Source organism: Grampus griseus (assembly GCF_964374135.1).
Source record: "Grampus griseus genome assembly, chromosome: 7".
NCBI lineage: Eukaryota > Metazoa > Chordata > Mammalia > Artiodactyla > Delphinidae > Grampus > Grampus griseus.
Window position 1 is genome coordinate 88,398,152 of NC_139001.1, and position 20,235 is coordinate 88,418,386.

The 20,235-nt window shown below is 35.2% G+C and overlaps 1 protein-coding gene across 1 annotated transcript in view; it reads left to right on the forward strand.

Moving 5' to 3' along the window:
* The window catches only part of LRP1B (LDL receptor related protein 1B), a gene marked incomplete at its 3' end in the record, with an annotated part of 1,802,496 nt that overhangs the window by 1,053,404 nt on the left and 728,857 nt on the right, over positions 1–20,235 (forward strand). The window contains exons 15-17 of the mRNA XM_082657914.1: positions 2,168–2,290; positions 12,883–13,023; positions 17,194–17,319. Coding sequence (XP_082514040.1) covers positions 2,168–2,290; positions 12,883–13,023; positions 17,194–17,319 — 390 coding nt within the window. The remainder of the gene's footprint in view (positions 1–2,167; positions 2,291–12,882; positions 13,024–17,193; positions 17,320–20,235) is intronic.

Below are 20,235 nucleotides of genomic sequence, written 5' to 3' on the forward strand. Positions count from 1 at the left end.
CAAGGAAAATAGTATTTTTTAAAGTATCTTAATATATTTATCTGATTAATTTCATATACATTTAAGGAACATTTAATTATTTTAGATGTTATAAAAGTGAAACAATCTACCATGATATTCATATCTTATTAAAATCAGATAATATTCTTGTATCTTTTTATCTACATCAGTTATTAATATTTATTAGGCCATCCACAAACAGCATGACTCAGAACTTAGGTAACAAACAAAAAAAAAGTTTAGTAAATTATGTGGTAGATTTTTGGTTATGAATCTAAATAGTCACTGTTTCTCTTTTTAATACGGATATCCTTGTGAAAATTTAATGAACATTAAATTTTTTCAGTGTGTATGTTGGCAGTAGGAAGTTACCTAACAACAAGAATTTTTTTGAAGATATTTTGGCTTAATCAGAGATTTGTAAAGCAAACTATCTTATTCAAGGGCTTCACTTTTTTCTACTGTATTGAAATTGCCTCACTGGGATAGAAATGCAATTTGATAAAATAATGGAAGTACATAAACTAAGAAGTTTCAATAGCTAATAAAAGATAAAATTGTCTTCAAAAAGAATAAAAATTGGGCTTCCCTGGTGGCACAGTGGTTGAGAGTCCGCCTGCCGATGCAGGGGACATGGGTCCGTGCCCTGGTCCGGGAGGGTCCCACATGCCGCAGAGCGGCTGGGCCCGTGAGCCATGGCCCCTGAGCCTGCGCGTCCGGAGCCTGTGGTCCGCAACGGGAGAGGCCGCAACAGTGAGAGGCCTGCGTACCTCAAAAAAAAAAAAAAGAATAAAAATTAATTATTTGAGATGGTATAAGTTATAGTTGTGGACAAGAAATGAAGAATAGAGGCAGTTGCCTGGATAGATCAAACGGTAATATTTTCTGTTCACGTCAGCTGCCCCACCACAATTGTAGTTTGTCTACAATGAACTGGAGACAACATTATGAACAGCAACAACCCTCCTCACCTGCTGCAGGCTCTTGTTTGCAGGACTGCTGTTCCCTCTAATTTTACGGTCACTAGTTTTCTGGATTTCATTATACTAATCAGTATACAGTCACATTTCCTGTTTCCATTTTCTTTAAAAATTGTTCATCTTGAATGTCGTCACTGAACTCCCCTCTGCCAAATTGCAGGACATTTTCACAGTCTTCATGTTCTTTAAAATTCTAGTTGCTTTAAAGAGTTCATTGATTAAATGCAAGACATGGGATGAGAAATGCCTTGACTTACTGTAAAATGGACTTGCCCTTGGATACAAGTCCTGACATTTTCTTCTTCTGAAAATCAGGACCTGAAAATATACTTTCTTCCTTGCCTTTCCAACTTGTAGGAATAAGTGGCATCCAAATGGTGACTACCTAAATTTTATTTACTTTTACCTACACCTTTATAAAACAGATTCTCCAGCCTCTTGAAAAATTTACCTCAGTTTTATCTGAGTGTCCAGGAGTGTCTCACATATGTTCATGAATAACACCTTTATGAATTTTCCCTCAGGCCTACTTTACTGATAGCAACTGCGTGCCTTATCAGTGCCTCTGCTGTTTAGGTCCACTGGGACAACACGTTACCCTTGTGTACTGTACACTCTCCTGGTACCAGCAAGGATGCTCATTTTTCAGGCTTTACAGATAGCCTGCATTCCTTGTATTCCTCAATGCACTCACATGCCAATGTACTCCTTGCAGAAGAGGAAGGAAAATCCCACCCGTTTCCCCAGTGTTTGCTTTCTGTTGACTTCGGATCCAAAGGCACATTCCAAGTGCCGGTGGTCTACTTTCTAAAGAGCTCAAACTTGCATACACTGGGCCCATTCTAGGAAATTGTCCTGGACAGACACCATTCTGTCCACTTTGTCCTTTTCTCTCCTGTTACCTCTCTGCACACAAACCTCTATCTCTTCTAACCAACTTGTAAATTCCTCTTATCTACCAATGCATCATATATTTTCAAACATTTTTAAATCTCATTTAGGATTCAGCAGGAATCCTTATTACATTAATAAATAGGTATTATTGGTGGCATGTGTGTGTGTGTGTGTGTGTGTGTACGTGTACATTTTTACGCCATGTACATCTCCTGGAAAGAACATGGGCCTGAACCAGCTAACCTTGTATGCAATCAGAGTTCTCTGACATATTTTCTTCCCTCCTCTTGCAGGTGACAACATGTGCCGGGTAAATAATGGAGGCTGTAGTACATTGTGCTTGGCCATTCCAGGAGGCCGAGTATGTGCTTGTGCTGATAATCAACTTTTAGATGAAAATGGGACCACTTGCACATGTAAGTGTCTTTTCATGTTACACTCATTGTTTATAGGTGTCTTTCTGAGGCACAGAAGCAGATGAAACCAAAGGAATTAAAATCAAACTTGAAAAGAGAAATTCAGGTAATGACTTAGGTATAATTCTTTTTAGACTATAAATAATCAATGGAATTAATATCTAATACACAGATGAATAACGATAATGATGAAGTTTAGCTGAGTATCCTGTCACTGCTCCATCTAGTTTAGTGAAAATTATAAATAAGTATGTGCCACAGAAGAAAATATTTCTTGAAATTAAGGAACCTCACCATCAGTAGTTGTAAGTAAAAATGCATAATTCTTGGTTACATAGATATTTATTACTTTAAATAGCATAGAAAGCTCAGTTATCTATACTTGGTGGTGAATAGCAAGAAAGGAGGCAAAAAGAGACTTCCGGGGAATTTCTACACTTTATCAAAATAGGGAACTAACTGAATTGCTTGACCTGGATTAAAAGCACTTTATTAACTTTTGCCGACCTTCCTCAGTTTACTTCATCTTGCTTTTCCAATGTAACCCTTTTGAAACTTGTCCTGTCTACACACATCATGTCCCTTAAGCACAATGACAGCAACGATGCCATGCATATATTGAGTGCAATATAAATATTTCTGGAATGACTTAATCTTGAATTGTGTGTTACTCATAATTCTCCAGAGAAACAGAATCAATAAGATGTACACGTATAGAGACAGAGAAGAAGATTTTTTTTTTTTTTGGCTCTTGCCATTACGGAGGCTGACAGTCCCAAGATCTGCAGTCAGCAAGCTGGAATCTCAGGAGTGCCACTGGTGTAGTTCCAATCTGAATGCTTTGTAGGCCTGACACCCAAGAAGAGCCAGTGTTTCAGTTTGAGTCCAAGGTCAGGAAAACCGAGACCAAAACCAAAACGTCACAGTTCAAGCAATCAGGTAGGAAGAATTCCTGTTACTTGCAGGAAAGTAGGCCTTTTCTTCTATTCAGCTGATTGGATGAGGGCCTCTCACATTAGGGAGGGCAGTCTGCTTTAATTTGGTCTACTGATTCAAATGTTAATCTCATCAAAAACACTCTCACAGACACAACAGAGTAATGTTTGACACCAATCTGGGCACTCTGTCGCCTAGTCAAGTTGACACATAAAATTACCATCACAAACTGTTGAATAAATATTTCATGTATTTCTCCATTAGTTATAATGATGTCTCTGGGAGGCAGAAGAAAAAATAAGTGTAACAAAGAAGACTTCAGCTTATCTGTGATGTCTTATTTCTTTTAGAGAAGAAAAGATGTGGATAAAAAAAATTTTTAATGTGGATTTCTAAAGCTGATTTAATAAATAGTAACATTTGAGAAATATAAAAACATTAATGAAAAATCTATTTATAATGCCATTATTCAACAATAAGCTTCTAGGACATTTTCATGGGGATCCTTATAATTATATATCATAGAAGTTATTATTTTTTCTACTACTAATAATAATCATAGTTAACATTTATTGAATTCTTATACTGGATGTGGCATTTAAAAGAAAAGGTTCATGATTCTCATTAGTCCTTACAATAATCATATAAGGAAGATACTATTACTATCTCATTTTATGATTTAAAATTTAGACTGAGAGGTTAATAACTTTTAGAAGTTCATGTAATTAGTATGTAGAACATTTGGAATTTAGATCCTAAATTATTTCATTTTGGTGATTGAACTCTTAATTATGTTGTACTTTACAAATTTTGGATCACACTAATATAAATTATTTTGTCCCTTATTTTACTTAATATGAGCATAAGCATTTTACCATGTAACTAAATGTTTTTTGTAAATATGATTTTTAATGACTGCTTTTTAAGCTATTTGTCACCTTTTCCTACTTGATGTATTATTTCTGATACATTATTATATATTATTTGTGTGTTACTGTACTGTTTATGATTCCTTTTGTATTTGACCATATTGTCCGTGGTTAGTTTGTTATATCTTCTCATCTTCTTTAAGCCTTTGGAATAATATCACCAATTAAGTTCTATTTCTATAATTTTGAGTTTCAACTATTTGAGATGAGGACTTTGGCTTCCTTCATTCTATTCTCTTCATCTTCCTTAATTTCAGTTCTTATTATAATTTAGGATTTCTGACAAGGAATATTATTTTGAATTATCAAACAGTAAGTCTCTTTAAAGATGTTTTAACATTTATAGATTTTTGATCAACTTTACAATATTTTCTTTTAGACCTGGATCAGTGCTTCACTAGTTGTATTTGTTAGTACTCAAACTTTTAGTTCTTCATTGTTTATTAATTTTCACTGATGTATAGGATAGATGGAGTATAATTTAAAATAACTTCTTCAAGATGACTACAAAAAATGTATATTGTAGAGTTCTGTATTCCAAATATGTCTCCTTTGCCTTTATATGTGAATAGCAATTCTTCTGGATATTAATTGTTGACCAAACAAATTTTTCTTCAAAATTCGAGAAATATTCTTTAATTAGATTTTCAGATAATATACTTCAGAGCACAAATATGAATGTTACCCGTGGGCAAGGTTTTTTTCCCATTATTAGTAGTATTTTAAAAATTGCCTATATATTTTCCTGTAGAAAGTAATTCTCTGAGGTGTACTTGCTTTGATTCATCAGATGGTATCCCTTCCTTTGTTCTGTGGCATTATTTAGTAATTTCCATTTGGTTGTTGTTTGCATCAGAAGAGAGGAGATCTACCGAGACCCATGGTTTGGGAATAGACAGGGATTAAGCTAAGCATTGCTTTGAATAGCATAAAGTCTGTCCAGTTGCCTGGTAGATTAAATCTTATCTTAGTTATCAGGATAAATGGTATGATTTATGTTTACATTTCATAGTTTAATTTCTCCCACAGATTCTTCTAAGATTATTTTTCTGGTACAAAATGAGATCCTTTGCTATTCCAGCTGAATGATTTTGACATTTGAACAGATGAAATGCACACATACAGACGCACATACACACACAGATAGTAACCTTTGTGGACCTCCACCAGGTCTCATCCTGCCTTTGCTGTACCACCAGAATTCCTCTCAAGGATGGAAAGTAACACTGCAGTATCTCCTTTTTGTGGTAGGCACAGACCTTACAATCAGTACTGGAGGAGCAAAGGGCCTTTTTCCCTACCTAAAAATAGACAAGCTTATTCAGTTTCTAGTGGTATAACTTAGAGAGGCTTCTGATTGAATATTTAAATCTAGTCTTCTTGGTCTTGCAAAAACGTCAAAATTCACTTAAGGTAGTGTCAATAGAATGATCAAGAGGCTGAATTCTCAAGGGTCTTGTGAGTTTTCGTTCTTTATCTTTGTTTTCATCATGGGAATTTGGAGGGAGAGTTTATACATCAGGTACTAATATCTAGATGGTTTTTACTCTTTAAATTTTCTAATTAGTTCTTTAATTTTAGTTGTGTGAGTTATAATTACTTGTATTGTTTGCCTCCAAATTATATTTCCTATTACCTTCATTCTTATTCCCCGTTAAAAATTTACAGATTCCTTATGAGTTGGCATATATATGTGCATATTGAGATTGATTATACAAAAGATTTATCACTTGATATCTCTGTGTAAATAAAAATTAGGTGGCTTTTGGCTTGTAAAGAAATACTGTACACAATATTGGTCATGTAGCTGATGTTAGGTGATTTGTTATGATAGTTCACATGTGATTATATATCTGGTGAAAATTAAAGGAAAGTTTTCTGAGACTACTGGTGTCTTTTTAATACTTATAATTCATTGCTGAGTTAATCCCAATGCAGAAAAAGGGGATTAAAAAAGAAGATTGTTTTACCTATAGTCGTTACACTAAACAATGTTAAATCAACAAAAACTGGTGAGTTTTTATTTGAGAATTTATTATTGCATTTAGTTGTCAAAATTTTTACTAGATTTTTAATATGGCATGCAATTTGTCTAGGTTCCTTTCAAATATAATAGGAAAAATCAAGAGAAATACTATAGTAACTCATTTATTGAAAAGAAGTCAAAGTGTGTTCATATAAATTATTCCAGTTTCTATTCATTAGTAAAGGTTTTTGTAAGGAAATTTCAGCCTTAGTTTGCAGATGAGGAAATTAAAGTGCAAAAGGACTACAAATAGAGTTTGTGGTTGCAGAGTATAGTGCAAAACAGATATCAGTGTGTCGCTCACCTCTCATTAATGTTGATTTCTCTGGGCTTCTGATTTAGTTCAGGCTAGATTATAATTTTGTGAACTGGTCTCAACTGGATTAACTCTTTAATCTGGATTAAATCTAATATGTGAGCAAAACAAAAATACATGTTGCAACCACTGAGATACGATCATCCTGGTTTCAGTCATCCTCAGTGAATTGGCATCAAATGAACAAAAACCCATTGGCAGATGGTCACGCCAGAAATAAACACCAACGGTTGTTTCTCAATGAACCTGTAGCAGAAGGCAATGCCAGAAGAGGCATTCACCCAGCAGAAAAATATTGGCATGTTACGTGATTGACTGAGGATGAATTCTAATGCCATGCCTGGAAGGAATCAAGAATGAGAGTAGGCTGGACTCTTTGTCCTTGTGAATTTCGTGTGTCATGGTCAAGTCTTCTCATAATTAGAAACGAGGCCTGGTGTAGCATAGTCACTGGAAACTTACTGCCCTGGAGAAGCATATGGAAAGCCAGTTGATCAATTATCAAGTGAGTTTTTTTTTTAATTTATCTTGATGCCTTTGTAGGGAAAAATCACATAGCATAGAAAATTAATAAATGAGGACAAGAGTAATCCTGAGAAAGGAAGTTAAGCTCCTACAAAAATAAAAAAATGACAGTCACTATTTTTTTTAAAATAGCAGCATAATTTTGTCTAGGGTAATGAGACAGTAACATAGTAATTCTTTAAATGCCTCTTTAGTGGCCTGGACAGAAAAAGAAAAAGAACAGAGTTTTCCAATATGTCTTAGTCCCAAGAAAGCAACTTAAACATTGCCCCAAATATTGGTCATCCAAGGGTAGCATTGCACAGTTATATGTCAGTGGTACTCTGTGACCTCCTTCACCTTCTGGAACACCAGATACATTACTCGTCAAAAACAGTGCTCCACCATGGCTGAGCCATTTATCTGTTCAGCTGTGACAAGCCTTATGTTCTAGGATATATGCAGTCTAATGTGTAATAAAAAGTTTAAGGCAGTAAGAAGTTTAGAAGCCCCATCCAGATGAATATGTATGGCCTTCTGTGCGTAGGAAGATTATGTACCACTTAGGTTTGCTGCTCAGAAGGCCACTCTATCTAATGAAACGTCATCCTGCTGTGGTCTAAGGAGAAAATTCCAAAACCGTAACAGCATTTTTCATGCTGCCTTCCAGTATAGGCAATCTTATCCAGAGTCATCCAGCAAACTACAACTTCAAGTTTTCTTTTAGGTTTTTCTCTTTCCCTGCTCATATCAAGGGATAGTTAAGAAATTCTGTACTCCCAAAATGCAAGATGCAGTTTGTTAAGCCAAAAAACATATCATAATATGAAATATATAAGGACAATAGGGAAACTTTATTTTATTTTTGTCCTGGGACTAATGCTGTTATGATATAGTCAAGAGCAAATTATCAATTGAGAGAGGAGACAAGAATCAGTTTAGAATAGATTACCACACTGAGGTTGAAAAGAAGAAAAGCAAAATTAGAAATATAGACACTTGTTCATGGCACCATAGCTTAATAAAACAAGGCCAGGGACATATGTTATTAAATCCAGTCGCTGGGCTGAGATCCAAATAGATGATTCAAAGCTAAAATAAAATAAAAATGGTTTATTAGCAAGGTTTCTTCATTTACCTCATTGAATCTCGACATTAGCTCTAGCAATCACTCTAGCAGTTTTTACCAAAGAAAATAATTAATTCTAGAGTGCATATTTCCCTTTGCAGTGTATTGACAAGTCATGCAGAGACCTTCTAATTCCACAGCTCTAACAGCAGGCATCATAGGATGTGTGAGAACTGGCAGTTCCTTGCCAGGCATGCCATGATTCATGTCATTTTATTTCTGATCCTGGTTAAATTAAAAGATTGTTTATTACTTTGTCAGTTTTCTTCCTGGTGAGATAATGTTGTAATATTTTTACTAGAAGTGACCCTGGCTGTAGAATTACAGGTTTTGAATTCAGTTTTCAAATTCACAGTGCAAAGTACGACTCTGAAGCAAAGCTTGTAAGAATAGCATTTGTTAATATATGGAAAGCACTTTCTGGCTGTGCCTACATCCCCAAGTGCAATATGGGTTCTGTCACATTAAGCACTGGAAGCAAGAGACATACATGGAGCTTTTCCTGTATGTTTGCTTTCTTGGTTGGCGGGGAACTTTATCACTCTTTCTTTCTTTCTAGCTACATTTCAGTCTTTTTTCCCTTAAATTAAGCTAACTTCATTCATGTACTTGGGTGAAAGGAGAAGAGCATTAGCTGCTGAGCCAGTTGAAGTAGTAGTGTTTTCCTGAAGTATTTATTCAGTCTCCAGAGGTAGAATCTCTCATTACAATAATGGCTGTAATGTAGAATGATCAGTCTCTGTTAATTCCAGTAAGTTGGGCAGCAAATAATTTTGAACATCTCCTCTACAACTAGTTCTGTTCTAGGCACTGTTCTGTTCTGTATGTGGCATTATCCTTCCTACCTTCAAAGACCTCATAAAAACAGCTAGATGTGTGAAAGTTAATTATAAAATAACTCCTTTATAGAAGTTTGTACAAAGTGTACAGAACACTAATCTTATTTTCTTATGAATGCTATTCCCTCTTTTAATGATGCCAGATATACTTGCTTCATCATCTTGTTGATTCTTGCAAAAGTTGGTAGATTGCCTGGCCATCAGCTAGGGTCTTATGATAGATGATGTTGCTACCCAGTTCCACAGTTAGGTCAACGCTGAGAAAAAGACCATGCTTTGGGATGTCTAAACTGCCATCTTATCCAGATTATCACCTATCACATTAAATTTTATTGTGATAATGGACATTGCTGGCTCAAAAATAACCTGTCTTTTATCATTATGTATCCTGAGCAAACCTAGGCAGCGTTGATATCATGGTTTCTCTGTGATATAACAACTGATTCCATCTGGGAGACTTGGGTTAGGGCTGATGCCGAACGCCCTGGGAGACTTTGAAAATCAGAATCCGGTTTCTTAAAAAAATTCTTTACTATTATGAAGGGTCTTAAATTTTCCCCTAATTGCAATCTAGCATGTTAGCCCACCAGCGTTTCATAGATATAGACAGAAGACATTCAATCCTTTGATCAGACACAAAGGATTTTATTACTCATGGCAAAGCAGTTTGCTGAAGTTTCATGTGCACCTTGGTTCTTCTTGCCCTACCCCACCTCCACATCATGTGAGGACCAACCTTTGCCCTGAAGAGAGACATTACCTTTACTATCCTGGTCAAGAAACAGACTTGCTCTCTGCTCTGAAAGGAAGCTCTGCTTCGATCTTCCAAGGCTGTTAGCTGCATAAACATCCTTGAAAAGAAGTCCAGAATAAAAGCTGACACAAGACATGTAGAAACACCATGGAGAAATGCCTCTCCAACAAATTACAGGGGTTAGAATAATTGTAGACAAACTTTAAAACATCAAAAATATTTGTATATGTTTTAATGCATCTCTTATTACAGATATAAGCAATGCCTAACTGCTGTTACAAGTGATATTGATATGTTTGAATGACATTGATATAAATCTTTATCAGATGCAGTAGATATAAAAAAGTTATCTCAGGAGGTAAGCTCTACTGGTTCTCAAGCAATTATTCATAACCTATGATGAAAAACGTGAATGAAACCTTAGACATCACTGTCATCTGTTTTTGAAAATTTCCACATTTATATGAGCAAACATTTAAAGATAACTGACCACTCACATACGTTTGAAACAATGTTTAAAGCAAGTTTGGAAATTCTTCCTATTTGCATTTATTCCGTAATGATCGACATATCACTTGAAAAACATTTGAAGCCTAAGTAGACTTAGAGACCTTCTCTCTAAATTGATTATGTTAAGAATATTTAGTTTAGAAATATCAATTTTCTAGGGTAGTTTGTCTTTCCGTAGACAAACGAATCTTCTTAAATATAGATATAATTATTTAGAAGAAACTATAATTTCACTCTTGTATATGGATACTTTTGATCATTCCTTACAACTGTGGGTTGAGTTATTTGATCAAATGACCCCATGAAAGCTAAGCCTTTTAAATTGGTAGGATTGTTATCAGAAGAGAATCAATGGTTTCTTGGGTTTTTCGATCCTCAAGCTATGCAACAACAGAATTGGCTTACTATTTCTTTGGAGTAAACTATAGAGAGACTACAGAAAATCTTAAAGCTGAACTTAAGTGGCGAGGAAGCTGGTGACATCTCAAATCAGGTTTCTCGTCTGATGGAAATTTTTTTAAAAAACACTGAGAGACTATTGACTGTTAGGCTTAATAATTATACAGTAGAAAGTAATCAAACTACTAGTTCCAGTTCTAAGTTGGGCTTATATAGAGTCAAAAGAAACTATACCACCCTCAAAGATCTTAAGGTCTAATTGAACAAACAAAACTCAAAATAAGGGAAATTTGCATGTTATCAATGGTCCGTTCTAGAGATTTGAGAGAAAAGCTTGATCCTAGAGATGGTCAGACACATCCCAGATTACACTTCCACCTTTTTTTTTAATGTGTGTGTTTTTTTTAAATTAATTAATTTGATTTGATTTATTTATTTTTTGGCTACGTTGGGTCTTCATTGCTGTGTGCAGGCTTTCTCTAGTTGCGGCGAGCGGGAGCTACTCTTCGTTGCGGTGCTCAGGCTTCTCATTGTGGTGGCTTCTCTTGTTGCGGACCATGGGCTCTAGGCATGCGTGCTTCAGTAGTTGTGGCACATGGGCTTAGCTGCTCTGCAGCATGTGGGATCTTCCCAGACCAGGGCTCAAACTGGTGTCCCCTGCATTGGCAGGCGGATTCTTAGCCACTGTGCCACCAGGGAAGTCTCTACACCTCCACCTTGTCTTGAGTCCCATACTCATTCCCAGTTGCTGCTATAAAAAGGTACCCTGGGGTTGAATAGGAGACCCAATGATCTCCCATTTTTGTTTTTATTTATTGCAATTTCCTATTTGAGATTTGTTCTCTTTCTTTCTCTCTCTCTGAATATGTATATATATGAATATGTATATACAAGAATATGTATATATATAATATGTATATTTACAAAATTTGTTACTTTCAAGTGACCTTACGGAAAGACAACATTAGAGAAATTGCTGCTTCTGCAATTTTCAACAAAATTTTCAACAAAATCTTTTTCATTTTGTTGTTGAAAAAGATTAAACAGTTAGGAAAAATTACTGTCAGTTCCTGTGTACAGTGTCCGCTTGTCTGAGAGGGGACAGAAGACACATAGGATTACCTTTGATCTAACTGAATATTTCATTCACCACACTGATTATTTTTCACCCTTAAGGCCTTAAATAAGAATCTGGATTATATGGGACGCGTTTCCTTGCCCAGCCCCACGCATAATTCTCTGAAGCAGATTCTCTGCAGTTATGGTTCAGAGTCACATTCCCTCTTCCATTCTTTGCAGCAGGGAAAATGTAAGGGTTAAGGGAGTGAAACACAGAGTGTTCTGGAAAAGCCACATATGTTTTCTCGTTATTCCTTATTATTGGAGTGCATATAGGTTTTGTGACAGTTCATCAGTCCTAAGCAGTTACCCAAGATAAAGCTGAAGGCTATCAGAACTGGGGTGGAAAAATTGGCTTCTGTTTCTTCTAGTAATAAACCAGCTTTTGATAATTCAACACCTTTTTCAGTCCAAGAAATACAAATCATTTACTTTAACCAGTGCCACATTCCCTTCACTTTTCAGACTCTACTGAATCCACTCAAAGAGAACAGAAGAATAGCAACACTTCCAATTTGCGAATAAATCCCAATCAGTGGAATTCCTAACATTTGATCAGAGAACATGGGATATATGGAACATAGATTCTGAGTATATAATCATTTTGATTAACTTAATACTTCCTTGAATACTTAACCACAGCTGAGTTTGTTTTTTTCCACTTGCAGACCAGCGAAGTAAATACAGCCATCAATGCTGTGTGCTATTCCCTTGTCTTTTCACTTTGATTAGTTTTTGGTGTACTTATGTGTAAGGTGGAGGTAGTAAAATTCTTTGCCATGCCTTCTTCATAGGTTGTCACGATGATCCGCTGAGATTATGAATAAGAGCTCTTTAAAAAGTAAACCTACTAACAACATAAATATAAGATGGTATTGTATTATTGTGGTTATTATTTTGGAGACAGTTGCTTAAAATGTATTTTTAGAATTCTTAGTAGAATAATTATTGTCAGGAAAACCTAAAATTTTCTCATTTCCAGAGATGGTTGCCACTACAATGTTGAGATGTTTTCATATCCTCTATAAGATGAAATGAGATCAGTATTTTGTTATTATAACAAAATTTACATTTTAATGAACTGAATGTATCTAGTAGTGTTTATATACCTTGGATTTGTTTTAACCGTAGTTAATCCTGGAGAAGAATTACCTCACATTTGTAAAGCTGGAGAATTTCGCTGCAGAAACAGACACTGTATCCAAGCTCGGTGGAAATGTGATGGCGATGATGACTGTCTAGATGGAAGTGATGAAGATTCAGTCAGTTGCTGTATGTTCTCCTTCAAGTTATGTTAAAACTTTCTGAGTCTTTGAGTGTGTGAACTATCAAAGCAGTTTGGGAAAATCTAAAAATATCATTCATGCAGATTGAACTTAGCTTTTTTTTTTTTCAGTCATCCTTTCGTATAGAGATTAGACCTTAGATTATCTCCTTTGCATAGTTTTAAAGCACTGTTTTTCTCATCCTTCGCCATCTTTGAATACTACCATTTTGCTTGCTCCAGAAATGCTCTTCTTTCCTATTTTGTGCTGTCAGCGCCACCGTACCATTGTTAAAAGGTTGCTATAGGAGACCCTTCGGATCTCTGAATTTAAAGATGTGGAAAATCAATTTAAACTCCCCCAAGGCAGAATTACTGGTACAGAAGGTCACGATCCACTCCATTGCTCCTTGGCAACAGAGCCTTGAAGATGATCCAAGGAAACAGACATGGGTTTGGAATATGTTATTACCTAACTTCACTGGCTCAGTACATAGTAGGAAACACATAGGGACACTCAGACTGTTAAAGAAATTAAAGGGTTGATTTTTCTCCCCTTTAGCTTCTATTTAGCTGTTTATCATTTGCTATAATAGGAATAGTTTCACATTTCTGGTAGGGATGAAGAAATGTCCTACAAATATGGAAGGAAAACAATTTGAGAAGCAGATTAAGTAAACTTTTGAAAATACATTTGAGAAGAATCACTACCTGAATGGTTTTGAGAGATATGAAATATTTTTATATGAAGAGAGGTATGTGACATTTATCTTTTGTCTTTTGATTTGACTTATATATATTATTTTTAAAAGAAAATGATTTTTTTTCAGTTAATACATTTTTTCAGTTAAAGTGGCTAAACTAATTGAGAGTTCGTTGGCAACCCTCCATTTTCCTTTTTATTTCAATCAAGAATATAAAAATAAAGTTTTAAAGATTCCCTGTTAAGAATGAACAAAATTGGTTTGAGCATCTATGGCATACAATTTGGGGACAAAATTCCAAGAATATGGACTTCTAAAAATATTTTCAAATTGTATAAAAATACATAATACATAAATTGTAATTAATACATAAATCTAATACTACTTTCTCTTAATTTCCAAACGTGGACTCTGACTTCAACATTATGAACTTCTTATTTTCAATCCTATTCCTGTCTATTCTCTATAAAGTGTGCCACAAGTAAAATGTTAAATACCAAATTGATAAAATTAGCCAAAAATTTTGGAGTGGGAGGAGCATTTCATCTAAGGGTAGATTTTTTTTTTCCTACTTTTTAACACAAACAATGTACTATTTATTTATTAATAGATCTTTATTGGAGTATAATTGCTTCACAGTACTGTGCTAGTTCCTGTTGTACACCAAAGTGAATCAGCCATATGCATACACATGTCCCCATATCCCCTCCTCTTGAGCCTCCCTCCAACCCTCCCTATCCCACTCCTCTAGGTGGACACAAAGCACCGAGCTGATCTCCCTGTGCTATGCTGCTGCTTCCCACTAGCTAGCTATTTTACATTCGGTAGTGTATATATGTCGATGCTACTCTCACTTCGCCCCAGCTTACCCCTTCATTAGATTAATTGCCTCATTCCTCATGACTCACAGTGTTTACTCACGGTTACAGTGAATGCTCCCTGCGTATCAGCTCCCTGCATAGTCACAGAGTGCACAAATAGAGCACAGATATTGCATCCCAGTATTTAGGAATCAGTCCTGTAGGTCCCTGTTATGTGTGATTGTTCTTTTCACCAACTCATAAAGAAACTCATCTCCTCTATGAGTAGAGGGGGCATTACTACTGTTAACTGTAATATTAAAATTCCTAGTCAATATTTTTTTCTTTCATTATCTTTATCACATCACCCAAACCTACACCATGGCCTTTTCCTGGTGTCTTCTACTTTACATATAGTCCATATTCAATTCTATCAATAAATCTCATCTCTTTTACCTCTTAAGTTATTAATTTTTTATCCTTACCTCGTCTAAATCTTCACTGCATAAATTAGGCTCCTACCTGAGATGAATGCAGTGGGTGCCCTGCTGTTACTCCTGCCACTATTCTTCCCTTAACTAAAAAGCCCACTTTCCACACTACTTCCAGAGTGATATTTGTAGAATGAAATTTAATCTTGTCATTTCAATAACTGCGTAACCAACAAGATAAATTCTAAAATCTATTGACTCCACAGAAAGTACTTCATGTTACGTCTCACATTTACGTTTTTAGCTTTAAATGTCTATCATGTATCCAGTTAGCCTCTTTGTCCGTGTCATGTTGAACTACATGTAAATCTCTAAAAAATGTCCTTCTCTTTCTTCTGTGATATTGCATTGTCTGTTCCCAGTTATGGAGTTCACCGTAGTTTACCATTACCTCCATAGGGAAGTCATTTTTGAACACCAAATATCTCCTCGATACAGCCCAGTTGAGTTAAACATCTCTTGGATATTCTCTTATTATGGTAGTTGCCAAACCATATTGCAATTTTATGCTTACTTATTTGATGCATCTAATAGATGAGAAGACTTCCTGAGGAGACACACTATGACGTAGCATCTTTTTAGTCTCAGAGTCTAGAACAGCAACTAGCATGTGGATGAATGAATGACTGAATACATGGGGCAGTGGAAAACTAAACATCTCTGGCCACCTCCCAGCAGTATGGTGTCTTCTTTAAACATGCTTGATTCTGAGCAGCATTAGATTCCTGGGGTTCCATGGTTAATATTTCAGCACTGCATAATTCATTTCAGGGGATTATTTTTTATTGTAAGTACTCATAAGCTTCGACCTTGAATTCTGTTATCATTTTACTTCTCAACTCCAAATCACAAGACAATGGATTGTATTTGGTCCTCCTTTTTAACCTCCCATTTATAACACTGTGAAAATTGCAAGGTCTTTGATCAAGCTTCACTGAAGTGCTCATGCATAATGTTAATACTTTAAAATGTTGACCCTCTAATATATTGGATGACTTTGATCCTCCTGAGCAGCTATTCTTGCTAAAGTCCCTGAAGTGAGTAGAAAATGTTAATCATGCTCAAATACCAGAAAACATAAAGCCCTTTCTTCCTGTTTATTTATTTATTTTTTACTATGTATGAATAAAAACTTCCAAAAAGTGATAAAACCACTTAATCACTAAGGCTATTTTAAATAAATAGTGTTTTGTAGAAACTGACTAGAAAGGAATACATTTTCTATGTAATAGCATGATAAAATGGCTACTTTTCAAATTCTAAATAAAACTAGTACCAACATTTATTTTTATCATACAGAAGTGTAACTACTGGGCACAAGGAAAATTACTTCAGAAAGAATGTTGAAATGATGAAACAAATACTGAAGATCATGCCAATTCAGTTAGGAATTTAGCCTCCAGAAAGCAAGACAAGTAATCACAGGAGGTTAACTTTAAGATGGCCTCCTGTTGTGCTTAGATATTGGAGATTTAATCCTTAGCTGTGCTCAGCTTCCCATATGAGGGTTGGTCATGTCCTCAGTATATTTTGTGGGTGCATGTTTATTTGTTTATATTAGGGGAAAAGACTCATGATGATTATTTTTGTTATTAAAATTATTCAGGATCTTATATTTAGCATCAACTCCAGGTCACAAGTGATGCATTTTTATTTTTCGAATTTTCTTTCCAGTCCCAGAAAACATTGAGCAAAACATAACAAAATTAGGCTTATTTAATGTTTCAAGAAGTGGATGTGCAGTTTAAAAAAAACACAAATATTTTTGATATATGATTAAATTATTTGACACATACTTGTTGCATTCCACATTAAAATTTGAGGTTAATTTTCAATGTTTTTGGTAAAACTGAAGTTCAATCGCCTATTGTGATAAGTGACGGGAAAAGAGACTTAGCGGATGTAGTTGGTTTTACTTGAAGACATGAAAAATGAGTATATTCCCTTTTATCTGAACTTTAATTCCTTGATATTTTCTGTAAAACTACTACATTTTAACAGAGCCTAGAATGTTATTATTTTGTATAAAATATGAGACAGTGAATGACAGAAGATATAGATTAATTGTACTATAATATTATAATTACCATAAAGTTTCCATGACTATTCCTTAAAATAATCATAATTTTATCCAGTTTTAAATTGTTCAGCTTACTTCTCCTCTCCTCCCTGCCTCACCCCAGTCAATCATAGCTGTCCTGATGATCAGTTTAAATGCAAGAATAATCGCTGTATCCCCAAAAGATGGCTTTGTGATGGAGCTAATGATTGTGGAAGTAATGAAGATGAATCCAATCAAACTTGCGCAGGTAAATGTTTGCTTGGATATATACATAAATCTCCTCCAAAGTTAGTCTCCATAGAAATGCAGGTCAATGCCTTGAACTAAGCTGACTTTCCTAGTGCTGATGATATGATTTTTGCAGTAGTAAATGAATTCAGAGTTGGATGCCACAAAGGCTAGAATACAAATTTTCTTCTACTTAATCTTTGGGTATGATTCTGCTTTCCAAAGTAATTTGGCACTTTATCTATTCATATGAGTTGACTGTTGATACACTACTTGGACAAGACTTGTCCCTGCTAAATTTTACTTGGCAATGGAGGAAGAAGTTCGTGAGTATACTGTGATGTAGGCCATCTCACATGGAGAACTACATTTTTTTTTTAAACCTTGAAAAAATAATTTATGTATTTTATTTAGTCTGCTGTAGAACACCTCTGTAACTTGTTTTCTGTTCCTGGCATATATATTAATGTGGGATAGTTGTTTTTTTTTGTTTTTTTTTTTATAAAGTTCCAAGACCACTAAGCCTATTTATATTTCCATATAATTTATCCCATTGCAGTAAATCTTTGAATCCCTAGCTACATTCTCATTCTATGTGATTTTTAAAGGAGGATTAGGGATTGACTAGCTAGTTATAGTAGTAAAAGTGAAAATGCTATGTATAAGAGCAAATAAAACAATCAATCCTAATTAGTAAGATTTCTAAGCCACTCCAGGCCTTCAGTTCACTAGAAAATAGAACGCCACCTGCTTGTACCTCGAGTGCCACTTTAAGTGATGGCTGCTGAGTTTGCCACTCACTGCTAGGTCTTCTTGTCAGTATATTTATGATAACTATTATGGTCACTGTACACCTTTACAAATTGAATAAAAAGAGCAAAGAGAAAAATAAATGTGGCTTTTAGCTTTGAAAACTATGTTGTCATGTTACAACGTATTTCCATTTTGTTTTACCAAAATGAATAGGTCATATGGCTCATTATATTGGAAAAATATAGCAAATTCATTAGGTGATTTCCCTGGCTGGGCCATTTCTATACATTTCTAGATATAGGTGTGTACCTGGATATCCTAGATAAATTACTTCCCGTAAGGGGATTATTTTGTAATTTACTCCACTATCCTGTAGCCTTTGGCATTGTGGCTACTTTAAAAGAATATGCTTTCCTACCAGAAGCCAATTTTCTGTTGTTTCTTTGGGATTTATCCTTCATGGATCTAATTCGATAAATATTTATCACAGCACTGGGGACAGATGAGGAAAAATACATAATACCTTTCTTTAAGAAGCTAAGAGCTAAGGTGAGGAGAAAGACGTGTAAACAGGCTGCTCCCATGCCGTATTCAAAGTGCTAAGTTGACCCTCAAATGGGAGCACGTAAAGGAACAACTAATTAGTCTTTGGCTATCTTGGAAGGCCTCCTGAAGGAGGGGATGTCTAAGCTAAGCCTTACCAAAAAAAAGCTGAAGAAAAATGACTAAATAACAGTTCAAGTCATTTAATTAGGAAAAATAATCTGATAAAACCATGTGTTAACAAGATTGTGGAAAAAAAGGAATCATCATGCATTCTTGGTGGATAAATTGATTTTCTACATTGTAAAGCAATTTGGCCAAATCCAATAAATGTGAAGATGTGCATACCTTCAAGGCTATAATTCTGTTTCTAGGTTTATACTCCAATACCTATGCACATAGAGATGCGAATAAGAATTTCATTGCTTTAACACTGGTAATAGTGAGAAATTAAAACAAGCCAAATGCCCGTTACAGGAGAAGGGAAATATATACATGTCTCTCCATATATGCACATGTATATACATATATATATTCACTGTTATATTCACATAATAGTATGTTATTCATAATTAAAATGAAAAATAATAACTCAAATATCAACAGGAATTAATTTTAACAATGTTAACCAAAAAAATTGCAGAATATAAACAATTCAGTGCCATTCATATGAAATATGAAAATACAAAAGAGTTCTGTATGTACTTATTGATTTACAAATGTATAAAAATAGGAATAAAATATGTATGGAAATGAAAAAAAGAAAAATTAAGGATAGTAGTTACCTTTCTAAAAGAGAGAGGGAAATGTGATTGGGAAAGATTACAAAGGGGACTTCAAATGTAACTATAATACATAATTTTTTAAATAAAACAAAAAATCTGTAGCAAATATAGAAAAATATTGATTTGATAGAGCTATATGATGACAAACAGGTATTAATGATATCATTCCCGATACTTTTCTAGATGATAGAAATATTTTACTAAAAGAGCAATGAGTGATTGATGAGCACAGATTGTGGAGGGTGAGGTGAAGTCCGTAGAGGGTGGAGGGTTGGAAAGTGTCCCTAGAAGGGAAACGGCATATACAAAGCGGGCAGAACAGAGCTAACAGGCAGGGCTTGGGAGTTGTTCTCCATCAACAACAAAATGTTTTTGCCTACTTTTGAGGGAGACCCAGAGGACAAAGATGAGAAGTACTTAGATTTGAATTTTTTCTTTTCCCCATAGTAATCATGGTGATCTGTGGCTTCATGCCTAGGCCATTTCAATCCGGCTTTTTTCCCACAGCATAGAACTGTGGTTTGATTACATAATGTTTGTTCTTCTCATACCCCCCACAAATTTTAACTAAATTCAAACTAGACAGATAGGATTGCATTAAGAAAACCTGGTGTATTAAAAAAATCAGACTTTTTTACAAGAGAAACTGAAGAGTATATTCTTATATGACATAGGTTTTGTTTAAATGGAATGCTTTGATTAAAATACAGCACAGGGGGCTTCCCTGGTGGCGCAGTGGTTGAGAGTCCGCCTGCCAATGCAGGGGACACGGGTTCGTGCCCCGCTCTGGGAAGATCCCACATGCCGCTGAGCAGCTGGGCCTGTGAGCCATGGCCACTGAGCCTGCGCGTCCG